The sequence below is a fragment of the Spermophilus citellus genome, assembly GCF_964194105.1.
Source record: "Spermophilus citellus genome assembly, chromosome: X".
Lineage (NCBI taxonomy): Eukaryota > Metazoa > Chordata > Mammalia > Rodentia > Sciuridae > Spermophilus > Spermophilus citellus.
In genome coordinates, this window is record NC_138190.1 from 14370226 (window position 1) to 14385800 (window position 15575).

General features: G+C 41.3%; 1 protein-coding gene across 6 annotated transcripts in view; it reads right to left on the reverse strand.

Annotated features, from left to right (window-relative positions):
- The window catches only part of SH3KBP1 (SH3 domain containing kinase binding protein 1), a 334352-nt gene that overhangs the window by 64433 nt on the left and 254344 nt on the right, over positions 1-15575 (reverse strand). For all 6 annotated transcript variants that reach the window (XM_081277303.1, XM_081277300.1, XM_081277301.1 and 3 more), the window contains one exon: positions 9657-9764. In XM_081277303.1, the coding sequence (XP_081133429.1) occupies positions 9657-9764 (108 nt within the window). The remainder of the gene's footprint in view (positions 1-9656; positions 9765-15575) is intronic.

Consider the following 15575-nt stretch of genomic DNA (forward strand, 5'->3'; position numbering starts at 1 on the left):
CCTGTGGCCTAATTCTTTCCAGTTAAATCCCAACAACGCCTACCCCTGGACGTCTTGGTCACTCCTTGTTGGTCTGAAACTTTCTATAACCAATTTCACATGAGTTTCTTCTAGTGGAGGACATTACCCCAGCAACCTTGCCTCAAACCACATGGCCCCAAATTAAAAAAAAAAAAAAAAAAAAAAGACAATTACAAGTCATAGTATTTTCCAAGATTACTGGGCAAAGAAAAATACTTCCCTTAATGTTGTGCTAGTTTGGCATGTAGCAGATAAAATGTGACAGAGCAGAGCAGGGGGTGGGGAGAGGGAGAGAAGGAAGAAGGGAGGTGGGGAGGGAAGACAGAAAATGTTGCATTAACAGGCAATGTATGAAAAGTGTGGTCCCAGTATGGATATGGAAAGGGAGGAGGCAGAGGTGTGTGTTTGTGTCTGGAGCAGTGGCCATCATGAAGGTGGTTCCCTTTCGAAAGAAAGGGAAAGTTTGTGAGCTGTCTTGCATCTACCATACTGGATCAGCACTGGTCAGGTGCTTCCTTTGCTAACTTATTAGCAGAGGGGAATTTTCTTTTTTTCTTTTCTTCCCTTGAATGACTTCACTTTCTCTGGTTCCACCAATCTCAACAGTCTTTATGTTTCTTTAGATGAGAAAAGATGCTCCATTTCTAAATAATACTTTTTTTTTTTAACCACTGAGCCACATCCCCAGTCCTTTTTTGTATTTTATTTAGAGACAGCGTCTCGCTGAGTTACTTAGAGTCTTGCTAAATTGCTGAGGCTGGCTTTGAACTCGCAATCCTCCTGCCTTAGCCTCCCTAGCCACTGGGATTACAAGAGAGCACCACAGTACCTGGCTCAAATAAGACATCTTTTAAGGCAACTCTAAACAAAAGTCAGAGCCAGGGGCCCATGTAGTTCTAGAACAGCCCCCAAAAGAGTCATAGTGCATTGCACATGGGCCTACTTTAAAAAAAAAAATCCAGCCAGAAGACAGGGCAGTAAGAACTGAGAAGGGAGACTGGGTAAATTTCTAAAAAAAATGTGATGGTAAAAAAATATATCACAGGAGTTCATGATTGTCAAAGAAAAAGACATGAGGAGATTGCTGGGTTGATTTTTCTCAAAATGTCCAATTGTGGCTGAATAAAAGAACAGGACTGGGAGGTCTCCAGGTTGCGCAGTAGGCCAAGGTGCCCCTATGGAGTTTGACAGCCACAGGATATTAACTAATACCTGAGGATTCAAAGTCCTGAATTTTTAGAGGCACGTGTTCTATTTAATTTTGTATCCCTCCCTCCAGGGTGAAAATAAAATGCCCAGCCCCAAGCTCAGGTATCTTTGGCTGGCTCAATTCTCAGTGCTTAAAAAAAAGCAATAGGGCTGGCGTTGTGGCTCAGCAGTAGAGTGCTCGCCTAGCACACATGAGGCTCTGGGATCTATCCTAAGCACCACATAAAAATAAAATAAAGGTATTGTATCCACTTACAACTAAAAAAAAAAAAATTAATAAAAAAAGCAATGGATGTTAGAGCCACAAGTCATCAGAGGAGTCTCCTTATAGCTGAGAAAATCGAGGCCCAGAGGGGCTGTGACAACAGCTAGGTGGTAACCACAGGGGGCCTAGACTAATCCCTCAATGTTCAGACTGTGGAAATTCATTTAAAAAGAGCCAAAATGAAAATGTCATTAACAAAAGCAATGAGCCAACATTTCCTGATTTCTGAGAGAGTTGAATGCCTTTCATGGTCTTCATGTACGCAGGGCACACAGACCTAAGTGTGTGCGTGTGCACATCTGCCTGCATATGGAGTTGTTGGCTTGGATGGAGACACCAACATCATCCTTCAAAGGACAAAGTATATAAATTTGATTTTTTTGGTACCATTATACCACCAGGAAGGAAATAGATCTGAATGTTCTGGAGTAAGGATGACAGGAAGGCAAGCTTTGCTTCCTGCTAAAGGATTACAGAACCGACTCTGCCCTTTATTTGACAAGACTGCCAGCTCTAAGTAAGAGTTCATCAGCTGGCTCAACTGCTCTCCCAGGAAGGAATTCTAACCTGAGCCAGTTTGCCTTCAGACCTCCAGCCCCCAAGATGTGCTCTGATGAAAATAACCAGAGAAATATACCCTGATGACTGGGTACACTTTATGCGATATCTCAGTCTGTTTACTATTGCTATAACAGAATCCTTGAGACTGGGTAATTCATAAAAACAAGAGGTTTATTGTGGCTCGAGGTTCTGGAAGTCTAAGTGCATGATGCCAGCATATACTTAGCTTCTGATGAGGGCTTCATGCTGCTTCAACTTGTGGCAGAAAGTAGATGGGGAAGCAAAGGCAGGCAAAGAGCATGTGTACAAGAGAGATCAAGGGACTGTGGCTGGCTTGTTTGTAACAATCTATTCTTGTGAGAATGAAACTAGTCTCAAGAGAAGTAACCCAGTCTCTCCAGAAATGCATTAATCCATTCATTAGGGTGGTATCCCCATGACCTAACTATCTCTTTAAAAACATACCTCTTCTCAACACTGTTATGTTAGGGACTGAGCCCCAACATAAGTTTGGGTGGGAATGAACCATATTCAAATCGTAGCAGGGGGTTTCCTCAGGGAAATATAAGGTTCTGGAAGAAAACCTCAGCTTGATTTAGAGCAACTCGGGGCCTTGGGAAGCCCTATAATGCACTGAGCAAAGTTATCTGGAGGCTGGAGGAGAGACACAAGTACACGATTCCTGACCAGGGCACGCTTCACAATTCTAGAACACATGGGAGGCGTCTGCCCTGCCCTTTCCTCCTTGCCCCTGGAGGAACAGCCACACTTTTGAAGAGTGCAGCTAGGGCTATGCTTGGGGTAATGACAGTGTGTATAACTGTCCCTCTGCACCCTTCAGAGTCCCAGCAACACCTGCCCTGTCACCTGCATAGGAGATTCCTAGGAACCACTGTACAACCTGCTCTTTAGAGGGTCTCTCTATTGTTTCCTGCCCTCAGCTTCTAGCCTTATAGTCTATATCCACGGTTTCCCTCTTGGCTGGGTGCATCCAAATTGAGGCCTGTTAGGTGGTTAGCTAGACTTTGGTGTGCTGTTTCCCCCTAAAATACTCTCTCAGTTCATCCCCTTGACTCCTTCACTCCATCCATCCCACCCCAGAAGTGATGCCTCAATTATATGCCCAGATCCTTTGTCTGAAATAAAGGGCCTGGATCCCCTTCATCTTGGAAGAGGAATAGGACAGGAGCCCAGCTCCCCCCAATCCTCCATTCATTCTTCTTCCTCTTTTATATAAGAGGGAGCAGCAAGAAGGAGAAGAGGGGCAGAAAGAAGAGCTGGTATACCTTGCCACCACAAGATCAGAGAACAAGAGGGTCCTGACTGCCAACCATGTTCTGTGCATGCTGTTAGGCCCCATAAAGGGGACTCTTGGTATGTGGGCCTTGCCTTCAAAGAGATTACAGTTCAGACTAAGTGATCTGAGATAAGCACTTCAGGTGAGAGTATATTGAGTGAGATGCTCAACTGGAAGAATACAGGCTACAAGTACCATCAGAAAAGAGAGAGGAAGCATCACCTGGGTGACCTAGGGAAAGCCCACAGGTATTGTATCAACAGGCCATATATGGGTGACATTAATGCATTGACAAGCCTTATTCCTCTGCATGTGAGACCGCTCAGAAAATTCAATGTGCAAGATAATGTTGCAGGTGGATTATTTCGCTAAGGCTGCTTATTGGTAGTACACATTTATCTCTTTTTAAATAATTTACTGGGCATCTTTAAAAATTAGAAAGAACTACAGTAGATTTCAAAAGGCTAAAGAACATGACAAGGAACAAAGAAAATTTTGGCTACGAGCAGATTTTATAAACGAGGTTGTCAGAAGATCAGAGCAAAAAGTCAGGGGCCTCCTGAGAACTTGGTAAAGAGAAGGTGGACAGAGTTAAAGCAGCAAAACTCACCTACGACAGATTAGCCATTGTGGGTAGCCAGCAAGGGTTGGCTTGTTTTTTTTTTTTCCTGTAAAATTTGGAACCTGCAAAAGTGCTGCTGGATGATCTAGAACAATTTTAAAAGGCTAGATTGGCATACAACTGTAAATGGGAAAGTCAGAAATCTAATTAATGATGTTACAATGTGTCTGGTGACTGATATGAATAGAAAGGATCCAGTCAATTAAAAGAATGCAGAAAAATAGAGTAGCTGAAGCTGGGCTTAGCTAAGAATACATATGGCTCCCTTGGCAAACCTTTTCCTTCTGGTGTGTGAGGAGGGTCTTAAGTGATACCCGCCAGGTCCTTTGCAAGAACAACTAACTCCTCTCATTTTAATTTCTTTTTTAATTTTTTTTTATTTTTTAATTATATATGGACACAATACCTTTTTATATTTTTACATGGTGCTGAGGATCAAACCCAGTGCCTCACACATGCAAGACCATCACTCTACCACTGAGCCACAACCCCAGCCCCTCATTTTGATTTCTTGCCCTGCAGGACAAAGCGTAGTTTCTGATGAAACCTGATTCCTTTTATTTAAATTGTTTTAGTTGTAGATGGACACAATATCTTTATTTTATTTATTTATGTGGAGCTGAGGATCGAACCCAGTGCCTCACATGTGCTAGGCAAGTGCTTTACCACTGAGCCCCAGCCCCAAAACCTGATTCTTAAGGAATCAGGCCCATAGAGGGTGAATGCTCAGGGAAGGCAGACCCACATGCTCCAGATGATGGACATCTCGGGTCTTGTTATGGTTTGAAGGCTTATAGCCTGCATCACAGTTGTAGGTACAGTCCTTATAGCTGAGAGGCAGACCCTCCACTGTGGGACATTCACTAGGGAAACACCTAGGGGAACCTTAGCAATGCCCATTTGTAACATGGCACAAACTCTGAAAAGCCCTCCCAATCAATGCATGATGGCACAGTAATTCCACTTCTGATGATCTGACCTGTTTTCCTTACAAGAGTCATGGCCTGAGACTTTCTTAAAACACTACCTATAGGAATATATATTTCATATTTTCTTTTTCTAACAACAGTGAGAAGTTGTTTTTGCTTTTCTTGAGAGTCCAAGTTCCCCGTTATCCTTCAGTAACAATGACAGAACACACATGTCACTTCATTAGAACTCAGAATATTAAATTTATCCAATATGATGTTTAATTTTACTTTCAAAGTTCAAAATAAACAGACAGCCATTGAATCTAGGTTCTCTCATAAATAGCTTACATAATTGCTCTAAAATATGCACCAAGAGATCAACGGGTGCTCTCCCAGAATATCTTGAGCTAAAGCCCCAAGCGTATGTCACCCTAGAGAGAGAATCTGCTGAGTGCTCTCAGGAAGAAAGACCACGAGGAATTCCAGAAGGCTTCGTGGTAACCAACAGAATCCATGTCCCTGCAAAAAATATCCAGCCTCGTCATTATACTTGGTGATACCTACTGAGTCAAAAGATCTTCTATTAAAGAAATGCCATTTGCTTCTGTTGACCCTAATCATCACAGACTGTCCTCTTTTCTGGGTGAGTGATTATAGCCCCAGCCACTGGCAAGACAAGATGACATCTGCTGAAACCAGTGGCAGAATGTTTTAGACTCTGTCATTCACATAGTGCCTTCATGTTAATGATTCTAATCATATTTATACCATCAACTCAGCAAATGACAGCCCCATCTCTAATCACATTGTCACCACCTCACCAATGCTCAGGGTACAGCAATGAAGGCTGGCATAACAACTAACACAAAGCTGGTTGGCTGGTTTTATAGGCCAAAGGGGATGAAAAAGGATGTTATACTTTGAATTTTTTCAAAGCTAAGTGTCATATTATACAATACTTTTCAGCGGTAGGTTTTACTTTATCTGACAGGTATGACTATTGTTTCCCTAAAATTGGGTTTTCTGCTTCATGGGGACAAAGTTAAAAGACTTATCAAGGAGGTGGTAGCTGTTTGTGTAGGGTTAGAGAAAGGCCCATGGGGCTCTAAAAAGCATACATGCCCCAACAAGCAAGCTGAGCTAAGTCCACTCATCACTGACAACTTCACTCTCCCGGTGAAAGTGCTTCCCTTAATAGCTTATGTAACACAGAGCTTCTAAAAATGTACACTGTGGAGTCCATCTCACCTAAGTGAATTTATTGCCCCAGTAAAATAAGAACAGCAACTAAAAGGCAGGGGCCACAGTGGAGGCAACTGCACACTTGCTCATTGGCTTAAAAACAGATCCAGATTTTACCTTAGTCATACCACTTGTCACCATAAAAATGATAGACAAGCAATGCATGTTAATTAACTAGATTTAGTTGTGTATACATTCACAATGTATATATACAGTTAGTCATTGCTTGGAATCTGTGGGAGATTGGTTTCAGGACCCCTTAAGGATACCAAAATCCACTGATATTCAAGTTCCTTATATAAAATGTTATAGTATTTGCATATAACCCAAGCACATCCTCCTGTATACCTTAAATCATCTTAATATTTTTTTAAACAATTAACACAATATAGGCGCCATGTAGTATAGTTGTTGTACTGTATTTTTAGGGAAGGACAATTTTAAAAGTGTCTACATGTTCAGTACAGATGGAAAGTTTTTGAAGATTTTCAATCTATGCTTGCTTGAATCCCACTGTGCTTAAAACACTATGTTGTACATGGTAAATATGCAATTTTATCTTTCATATTTAAAAAAGTGAACCATATTGGCTCAATCAGAACCAATAAGGCAGCAAATGTCTATCTAGTAGGATAGCGAGCTTGCTAAGACTCCTTTTTAAATTTATACTAGAGATTGAACCCAGGGGTACATGACTATAGAACGCCATCCCCAGCCCTTTTTAATATTTTATTTGGAGACAGAGTCTTGCTGAGTTGTTTAGGGCCTCACTAAATTGTTGAGGCAGGCTTAGAACTTGCAATCCTCCCAGCCTCCGGAGCCGCTGGGATTACAGGCGTGTGCCGCCACACCTGGCTTACTAGGATTCCTTGGCCAATGTGCTCTCCTTCAAAGTTATATGAAGGTTTTGGTATCCCAGTGCTTTAGGACATAGCTGGCTTTTAGTAGCCTCACAAACATAGGCAAGAAGGAGATAACAGGCAGCCTAGATGGTCCCTGGCCTCCACTCATTCTGGCTACCATGAGTATCCTTTCAGAAAGCTCTGGCAGGCACCCATGTCTTTCAATACCAGATTTGCAGCCAAACTAAGCCCAATCGAGCAGCAGTCATGAGTATGCTTTACTTCCAATCAACCGCCATGATAGCCAGCCCAGGAAAGGACTTGTTAAATGTTGAACAAAATGAAAACAGAATTGTAAAGCAGCAGATCCAGAAAATATATGCGAAGTAACATGAAGATTATGTCACCCTGTTCTTGCTTATCTCTATAAGTGTGTTTTATACCTCACTGGCTGTCTTTTTTAATGGCTGTTGAGTAAAGTTTTAGATGTAGCTAGATTCCCAGGGAAGGTAAGCAAGATACCAAGTTAACAGGGCTGATTTGATCAGCTGATGCAAAAAGAACCAGAGTCCCAGAATCGGCCTTATAGCATTACTTCACAATTCTGGTTGGAGTCTTTTGCCACTCTTGTGGCAATAGTAAGTATGTGACTGGAATGCTTAATCTGCAGGGTGCATTAACCAACAGCCAGACACTGTGCTGAGGAATTCATATACATCATCTCACTCAGTCTTCTCAACTATTCAATAAGGTAAGTATGGATACTCCCATTATTTTATGGATGAAAATAGTGAGGCTTAGAGCTGTTCAGCAACTTGGCCATGGCTATAGAACAAATAAGTGGCAGGGGACGGATTTGAACTCAGGTCTATCTGATGGCATAGCCTAGAGTCACAACCACTATACTCTATAAATATTTTCTAAATCTCATTTTGGGGTCCTGTTATCCTAAAACATTTCATATCCAGTCATTATAAGTGTTTAGGATCTGTTTTTCTCAGTAATCAATTTTTCTGTCAAGTGACAATCCAACATTGCTAGTCATTAGTAAAAATGTTTCAAGCGATTTTGCCTGGTGGACAATTTCCTTACTGAATGATGAGTTCTTTGATGTATGAATTCTCTTCTAAAATATAGGGGAAAGTGGAAGGTGGGATTGTCATCACTTAGATATCTGCTTCTATACCTACATTTCCCAAAATGTAATATGCAAACAGATCACCTAAGAATTTTGTGAAAAATGTTGATTCTAATGCATCAGACCTAAGATAGGGCCTGAGTAGCTCTAACAAGCTCCCAGGTGATGCTGATGTTGCTGGTCCATGAATTTGACTTCAAGTGTCAAGGACTTAGAAAACATTAGGAAGCTGAATCCATATTATGCAGAACCCAAACTCAGATTCCAAGAGAGAATAGCAAGTGTAGAACAGAACACTCTTCACCCAAACAATACAAGAAAGCAAGCTATTGAAAAGCCTTTAGGCTTTGGACTTCAAACCCATTTAATGATCTACAGGGTACAATCTTGGCAGATGCCAGCACTATCTCACTTCTTAAACAATTATGTCCATTCATCTAAGTAGCACTTTCACCATGAAATGATGGTTTAGTATCCTTGGCAACCAATTTACCAATATTGTAGCTAACCTTACTGTACCTTACCTCAGCTCTACTAGAATGGTAATATGTCAAAGTCAGGTTCAGCCTGGTTCAGTAACAGAGCCCCCATGGGCATGAAGAGGATTCTAGCCAGGAGAGGTGGGCAGAGGTCACATAAAAGCCTGAGCAAAGAACCCTGAGGTATAAAACAGGATCGATAAGACCAAATTGCCATTCCTCCATATACTGTAGGGTGCTTCTAGCTTTTCAACATTTCTTGTTACATCATTGGAAGAGAAAAACAACATGTGGAATAAGGCAACAAAAATGGACTGGCTTGTTTGGACAGCAGCATCATCAAATGGGTTCCCACAAAGAAAAACATAAATGAGAGGTGTGTATGCACACATATGGATATGTGTACACAAACATGCATATACAGTATAGGAAGATTTGTAGGTCTTGCTCTGCATCCTTAGCTTCATAATGTGTCAGCCATTTGCATAATATTGGTTACTTCACTACCCTCAAGGACCGTACTATGCAGGATGCAGGCAGTACACTTACCAAACCGAGCACCCACGGTCCTCACAGTTTATTTGGGCACTCAAATGTGCCAGGTACTGTGCTAAGTGCCTTACACACATTATCCTATTTATACATGAAACTATGGAATTGGGATCACTATCACCAAGATAGTAGCTGAGTTCTAAAATGGACTTGTTATAGGTATAGGCAGCCAAGGGCTTAGAACCCAAGCCCATCAAACATTCAAATGCGGGCTAGGGATGTGGCTCAAGCGGTGGCGCGCTCGCCTGGCATGCGTGCGGCCCGGGTTCAATCCTCAGCACCACATACCAACAAAGATGTTGTGTCCGCCGAGAACTAAAAAATAAATATTAAAAAAAAAATCCTCTCTCTCCTCTCTCCTCTCTCACTCTATCTTTAAAAAAAAAAAAAAAATTCAAATGCCAGTGCTCTTTAACATTATACCAAACGGTCTCAATCCTATATCCCAAGTCCCATGACAGGAAGCCACAATTCTGACAGTGTATGGTGCACTGAGATCAAAGCCATGGAGACTTACATTCCCTTCCTTGTCAAAGTCCGGTGGAAGTAACTTGACGAAGTTATCAGGGAACACGCCTCGTCTGCCATTGAGCTCTCCTTCCCACCAGCCAACATCGATGCAGTCCTAGAAACGAGGCAGGGAAGAGTGAGAAATGGGGGCAAGCATGCTCCAGAGAGGTCTGCCATCCTTTCATGGGAGAACAGAAGCCCTCTCCTTGACGCTGATATCAATGTAACAATGGTTATTAAGTCAGCACAACCCCAAAGTCAGAGTAGAGCTTCCAGCAGGGACTCAAAGCCCAATGTTGCTTTTAGATACCCTGAATCATGAAGTATTTTTAAAATTTTTTTCTTATAGATGGGAGGAGATGTATGGGCTTCTTTTTAAGTTTACTGAAATAAAAGTATTTTATTAACTGCAAAGGAAGCTTAGAAAATATCTTGTGCAAAAATGTCCTCTTTTGGATAACTTGTCACAAAGCTTGTCAGAATTAAAAAGGGCTTTGCAACAGTAAGCCAAGCATAAGAAAAAAAATCACACTTCATACAAACTCATTAACATGCTGCTCTCCTTCACCTTCTCCTTTTGATGTTGGTGGAGCACAGTTGTCACCATGAAAAGCCCTTTATCCCCCTTACAGAACTCAACATTTGCTTACTAAATGAATAAATAAACCTAGTCATTCTTCCAGATCAAACCTGCTTTCCTTTGAATAATTTCTATTCTCTTCTTTCATTCATTGAATGTTTCTTGAGCACCTACTACATCAGGCACTACTGAGCCAGGTGCTAGATAGAGGACCAGGAGTCAAGACTGAAAAAACCCTAAGCTTCTTCAAGCTTCCATCCTAAACCTAATGGCCCCATGGTTCTCCTAAGCACTTAACCTCAGCACACAAAGCTACTTATAGCTTTTTCCCTTTTCAATTGGATGGAAACCAATTCATTTTAATATATTTTGCATTCATCCACTGGGTGCTCCGGGTTCAATTCTACTTCTAACACCCAATCCAGGACACACCTGGCCAACTATAAACTTCCTCCCTTGGGCATTTCTTCCTCCACAGTATGTGTATAATACACACCCAACTGTCAAGTCCAGAGTTCTTGAGTTAAAACCCAAGCCTCACTCAGACTTGTGATCAACAACTTCTTTTTTTTTTTTTAAAGGAGGGGGGAGTGTGATATTTCTTTTTTATTTTTATTTTTTTAAGAGAGAGTGAGAGAGAGTGAGAGAGGGGAGAGAGAGAGAGAGAGAACTTTTAATATTTATTTCTAGTTCTCGGCAGACACAACATCTTTGTCTGTATGTGGTGCTGAGGATCGAACCCGGGCCGCACGCATGCCAGGCGAGCGCGCTACTGCTTGAGCCACATCCCCAGCCCGATCAACAACTTCTAGCTGAAGCCCAAAACAAATGAAGGCTTTCAAAAAAAAAAAAAAAAAAAAAAAAAAAAAAAAAGCTGGCAGCACAGTCACTTTTAAAGTTACATGTGAAGCAAGAAGATAATTAATCAAGAAAGAGACATGCGTGCGGCCCGGGTTCAATCCTCAGCACCACATACCAACAAAGATGTTGTGTCCGCCGAGAACTAAAAAATAAATGTTAAAAATTCTCCCTCTCTCTCCTCTCTCACTCTCTCTTAAAAAAAAAAAAAAAAAAAAGAAAGAGAGGACATCATGCTCAGGGCCCATGGACTGATGTGTTGAGGAAGAGACCAGGAGGGCTCAAGCATCAGTTGTAGGCTCTAAGTGTACCAGGGCTTATATATGGTACATTTGCACTTCGCTAGATCAGAATTCCAGCAAGGTGAGTTATACATCTGATTTGTTTCACCAATACACCCTCAGTCCTTCACACAATATTCCATATAATAAATAAGAATCAATGAAGATTCTTTCTGAGATCTATAATCTCCAGCAGTCCAATATTTGAATACTTGGACAAGATGTCTTCTAGAAGTAAATAAATCATGATCATCTTCCCCTCTCCCAGAGGTATGTTACAAAGATAAATTAACGCCTTAGAAAAGCATGCAGATATTAGAGATTAATCCTTTGTGACACACTGTAAATTGTAGTCCTAACCAATACTCAAAACAAATTACAGTTGGAGCAACAATTTCAGATTTACCCAGAACAAAACAAGAGTTCAAAAAACTTCTAAATGAGAGAATGCTTATTTTTCTAGAAAAAATGACAATAAATCTAGAAAACAATATGGTCCTGTCCTTGTTACATTACCTCCTAAACAATCTAGCATCAGTCCCCAAAGAAGGGATCTACAAACAGAAGTGGTAATGGCAGGATTTGGTAGGGTTTTTATGATACTGAGGATTGAACCCAGAGGTGCTTCTCATTGAGCCATACCCAAGTCATTTTTATTTTGAGACAAGGTCTTGCTAAGTTGCTTAGGGTCTTACTAAATTGCCAAGGCTGGCCTCAAACTTGCAATCCTCCTGCCTTAGCCTCCTGAGTCGCTGGAATTATGGCATGTGCCCCATACCTGGCATAATTTGTTGGCTTCTAAGGTTCTGACAAATGCCATCAATGATTCTAGAAAAACTTATAAAGGAGGCAGGGAGGAGTGGAATTTCTTTACCCTTAATCCTTAGAAATTAAGTCTTTCAATCTAGAAAATTCTGGCACATTTTTCCCCCTCCTCTTTCTGCATGTGTCTTTGTTATCTTCAAAACCCAACTTGAAACTCACTTTTAGGAAAGTGACTATCATGAATGCCTTCTTTTCTCTAACATTCAGCACTATGCTAATTTGCACTTCATGATTTTTAATTCTACAAACATCTATTAAGTGCAAAATATGCTCAAGTTCTGTAGGTACTGAACATTAAACATGCAGAAAACATGATCCTACCCCCTGGGAGCTTAGAGATGTATGTGAGAGACAGATACACAATATTCTGCAGGATTCTTTTGGGGAACAGGTATTAACCAAATGTTCTGGTATCAAAAGAAAAGCTGTCAGTAACAGATTTTTGAATAATCTTAAATCTTCTCGTGTGAGAAGGGTTTGCTTATGTAAGGACTGGACCTTCCTCCACAATCATTTTGGATCACCTGATACAGAATTATGTCCACAAAAGACATGCAAATATTGTTTAGTGCTACCTTTCTAAATGATGCAAAGCTATGCTTCACCTCAGCCTTATGCAAACAATAGCCCAAGAACCATTTTGCTCCATGTGTGAGAAAAACAATAAAGAAAATTTTAATAAGCGGGAACCTTAGCAGAGTAACTTGTGAACTTATGCATATCTACAGGGGAAAAGTGTCCATAAGGGCATTATATTCATCATATCTCCCATTAGCGATGACAGGCTTGGATGGCTCATCTATACTCTGCTCCTTGAGGAAAACACTAACAGTGCTAATCATTGCTGTAATTCAAAGCAACAGAGGGAAAGCACAAAGACAGAATACAATATGTCTAATTGTTCTGATTAGTATAAGAATAAACACAAGGCCCATGGATGAGATAAGCACAGTCAAAAAAGAAAACTGTCAGTGTGGTTGAGAATACTAGGAGCAGCCAAAGAGAAAAGCCGGTACAGGACAAAAACCAGGCACGGGGTTGGGATGCCTGGAGTGGGATAGATTTACAGAAAAACCAATGCAATAGAAGATTTACAGAAAACCTCAGCAATAGAAGCTAATTTAAGAGAAACAGGAATGATTTTGACAGCAAAATAAGAAGCAAATGTAACTCCTCTTAAACCAAACAAAGGAACAAGGCTTTTGATGGCAGAGATGAAGAGAGAATTATTCATCTAAGGGCTGTTCTTCCAGAAGTGTAAACTACCAGCAAATTCAATTTATTTCTCAAGGGCCTAAAATATACAGAATAAGACAGGAATCCAGGGTGGAAAGAAAATCATCATGTCCTTGCGGGGGCTCCCAAGATCGGAGCCTCATAGGCAGATACAGCGAATCAAAATGGCATGGAAACACCACAGGAGTGTCAAGTTAGATTTAAAAAACAAGTGAACCAAGAGAAGCCAGGCAGCCGGGAAGAGAAGGACACCAAGAACAGAGGCAATGAGAAAGTCAAGGGCAGGATCACTGAATGAGAGGGAAGGAAAGTGGGAGGGTGGGAACCCATGTCACAGAAGAACATTCAAGAACTGGGGTTTAGAGCAAAGGCAACCCCCAAATGTCTACTGAATAGTGACATGAGGTGTGAGGCAAGATGGCACCCATGAATAAAACAAAAGGAAGAATGGAGGAATGAGTGGCCAATGATCTGTGAGGCCAGAATGTCACCAGGGTGAAAGTGGATACCGCCAAAGCAGTTGTTGAGTGAAAGGGGTCTATGAGGCAGTAGGTGACCACTGAGGAGAGAGGTAGTGTGGCCAACATACAATTATTTATTTCCAATCCTGGGATGCTATTAGAATGAAGCAGGAGGTAGAAATGAATTAAAGAGCAGCATGCAGATGAAAGCTTCTGGAAAAAAAAAATAATGTCTAGAAATAAGCTCTATTGAAAGCAAAAGAAAACAGAACTGGAGTCTTATTGAGAGTTAAGAGTATGGAAAGAAATTATATTTCTGACAGAGTGTTCACTCTTCCATGATCAAGTTCTCACAATAGCCAAAATGGTTTGTGTATGTCTCATCACCAGGCAGATATTAAAATAAAAGAAAATATTCTTCCTTATAAAATACAAATGCTGTTTTTCCTTTAAAGGAATACATTAACAGAGCCTTAGGTGTGCTATCATCTAACCTCTATGTTCAGCACTGTCTTAGGTTATCTACTCTCTTCTAGCTTAAGAGAGGACTCACTATGGCACAAGGTAGCCATTGCTTATTTTGCCTGAACTCAGAGAAGGAAGAATACAAATGTTGGCCATGTGGTACTTAAACCATTGCCAGAGATGAAAATTCTCTGGATCTCACTTTTTTTCATACCCATGAAAATCACTGCAAGGTGTAGAGAAGGACACAACTGCTGGTTGTTGCTACTGTCATTACTGGGATTACATGGATTGGCCCCAGAGTCCCTGAGGGATGATGTGGTCAGGAAAGCTTTTTTATTAAGCTCTTATGCATTTGTCATGTGATCCAGTGCCATCTTTGGGTACTGGTGGGCCATTTCTACTCCTTGCTGCCTTAGGGAAGCCAATTCTAGCCCCTGGCAGCAACTCAAACACTTTGAGGGGGGCCGAGGGGAGGAATGCCAAGGCCTGGGTGTGTCTGAAGGAGGAGGCCATGCCCAGACTTCAACATTGTGCCTCAGTCTGTACAATCCTGCCAGCACTGCCCCAGGTAACCTGGCTGAAGCACTTCAGTGCTCCATACAGCTATTGCAATAGGGACCAGCTGAGAGAACTCCTTTACAGATAACCTGTTGGCATGGTGAGGGCCAAATGTGCTAGGAGTCACCAGTGAAGCCTGGTATGTTTACCTCTAAGCTAGACACTTCAAATTTTGAGAAGAGACAAACTTATCACCTGGATAGTAAATTGGCTAAAAGAATGAGCCACAACCCTCATCATGGGCTGTTTTGTCAAGAATGCAGAGCAATATATTAGATAAGTAACTATCAAACCTGGCTGCACTTTTAAAATCACCTAGGAAGTTTTAAAAATCCCAATGCCTAGGCGAGACCCCACACCAATTAAAATCACAATTGGCGGGGGGGGGGGGGAAGAAGTGAAGGAAATCAGTGCTTTTAACAGTCCCTAGGTCATTCCAACGTGCAAGTTATGAATAGGTTCGATTTAGATCAGTGCTTCTCAAACGTTAATGTGCATACTTTTCATTTGGGGATCTTGTAAAAATGCCAATTAGGATTCAATAAGTCTGGAACACGTCTGAGATTCAGCATTTCTAAGAGTTTCCCAAGCAATGACAATACTGCTGCTCTGTGTACCATACCTGGTGTAGCAAAGGTCTTAAAAAGGGTAAACTCCTT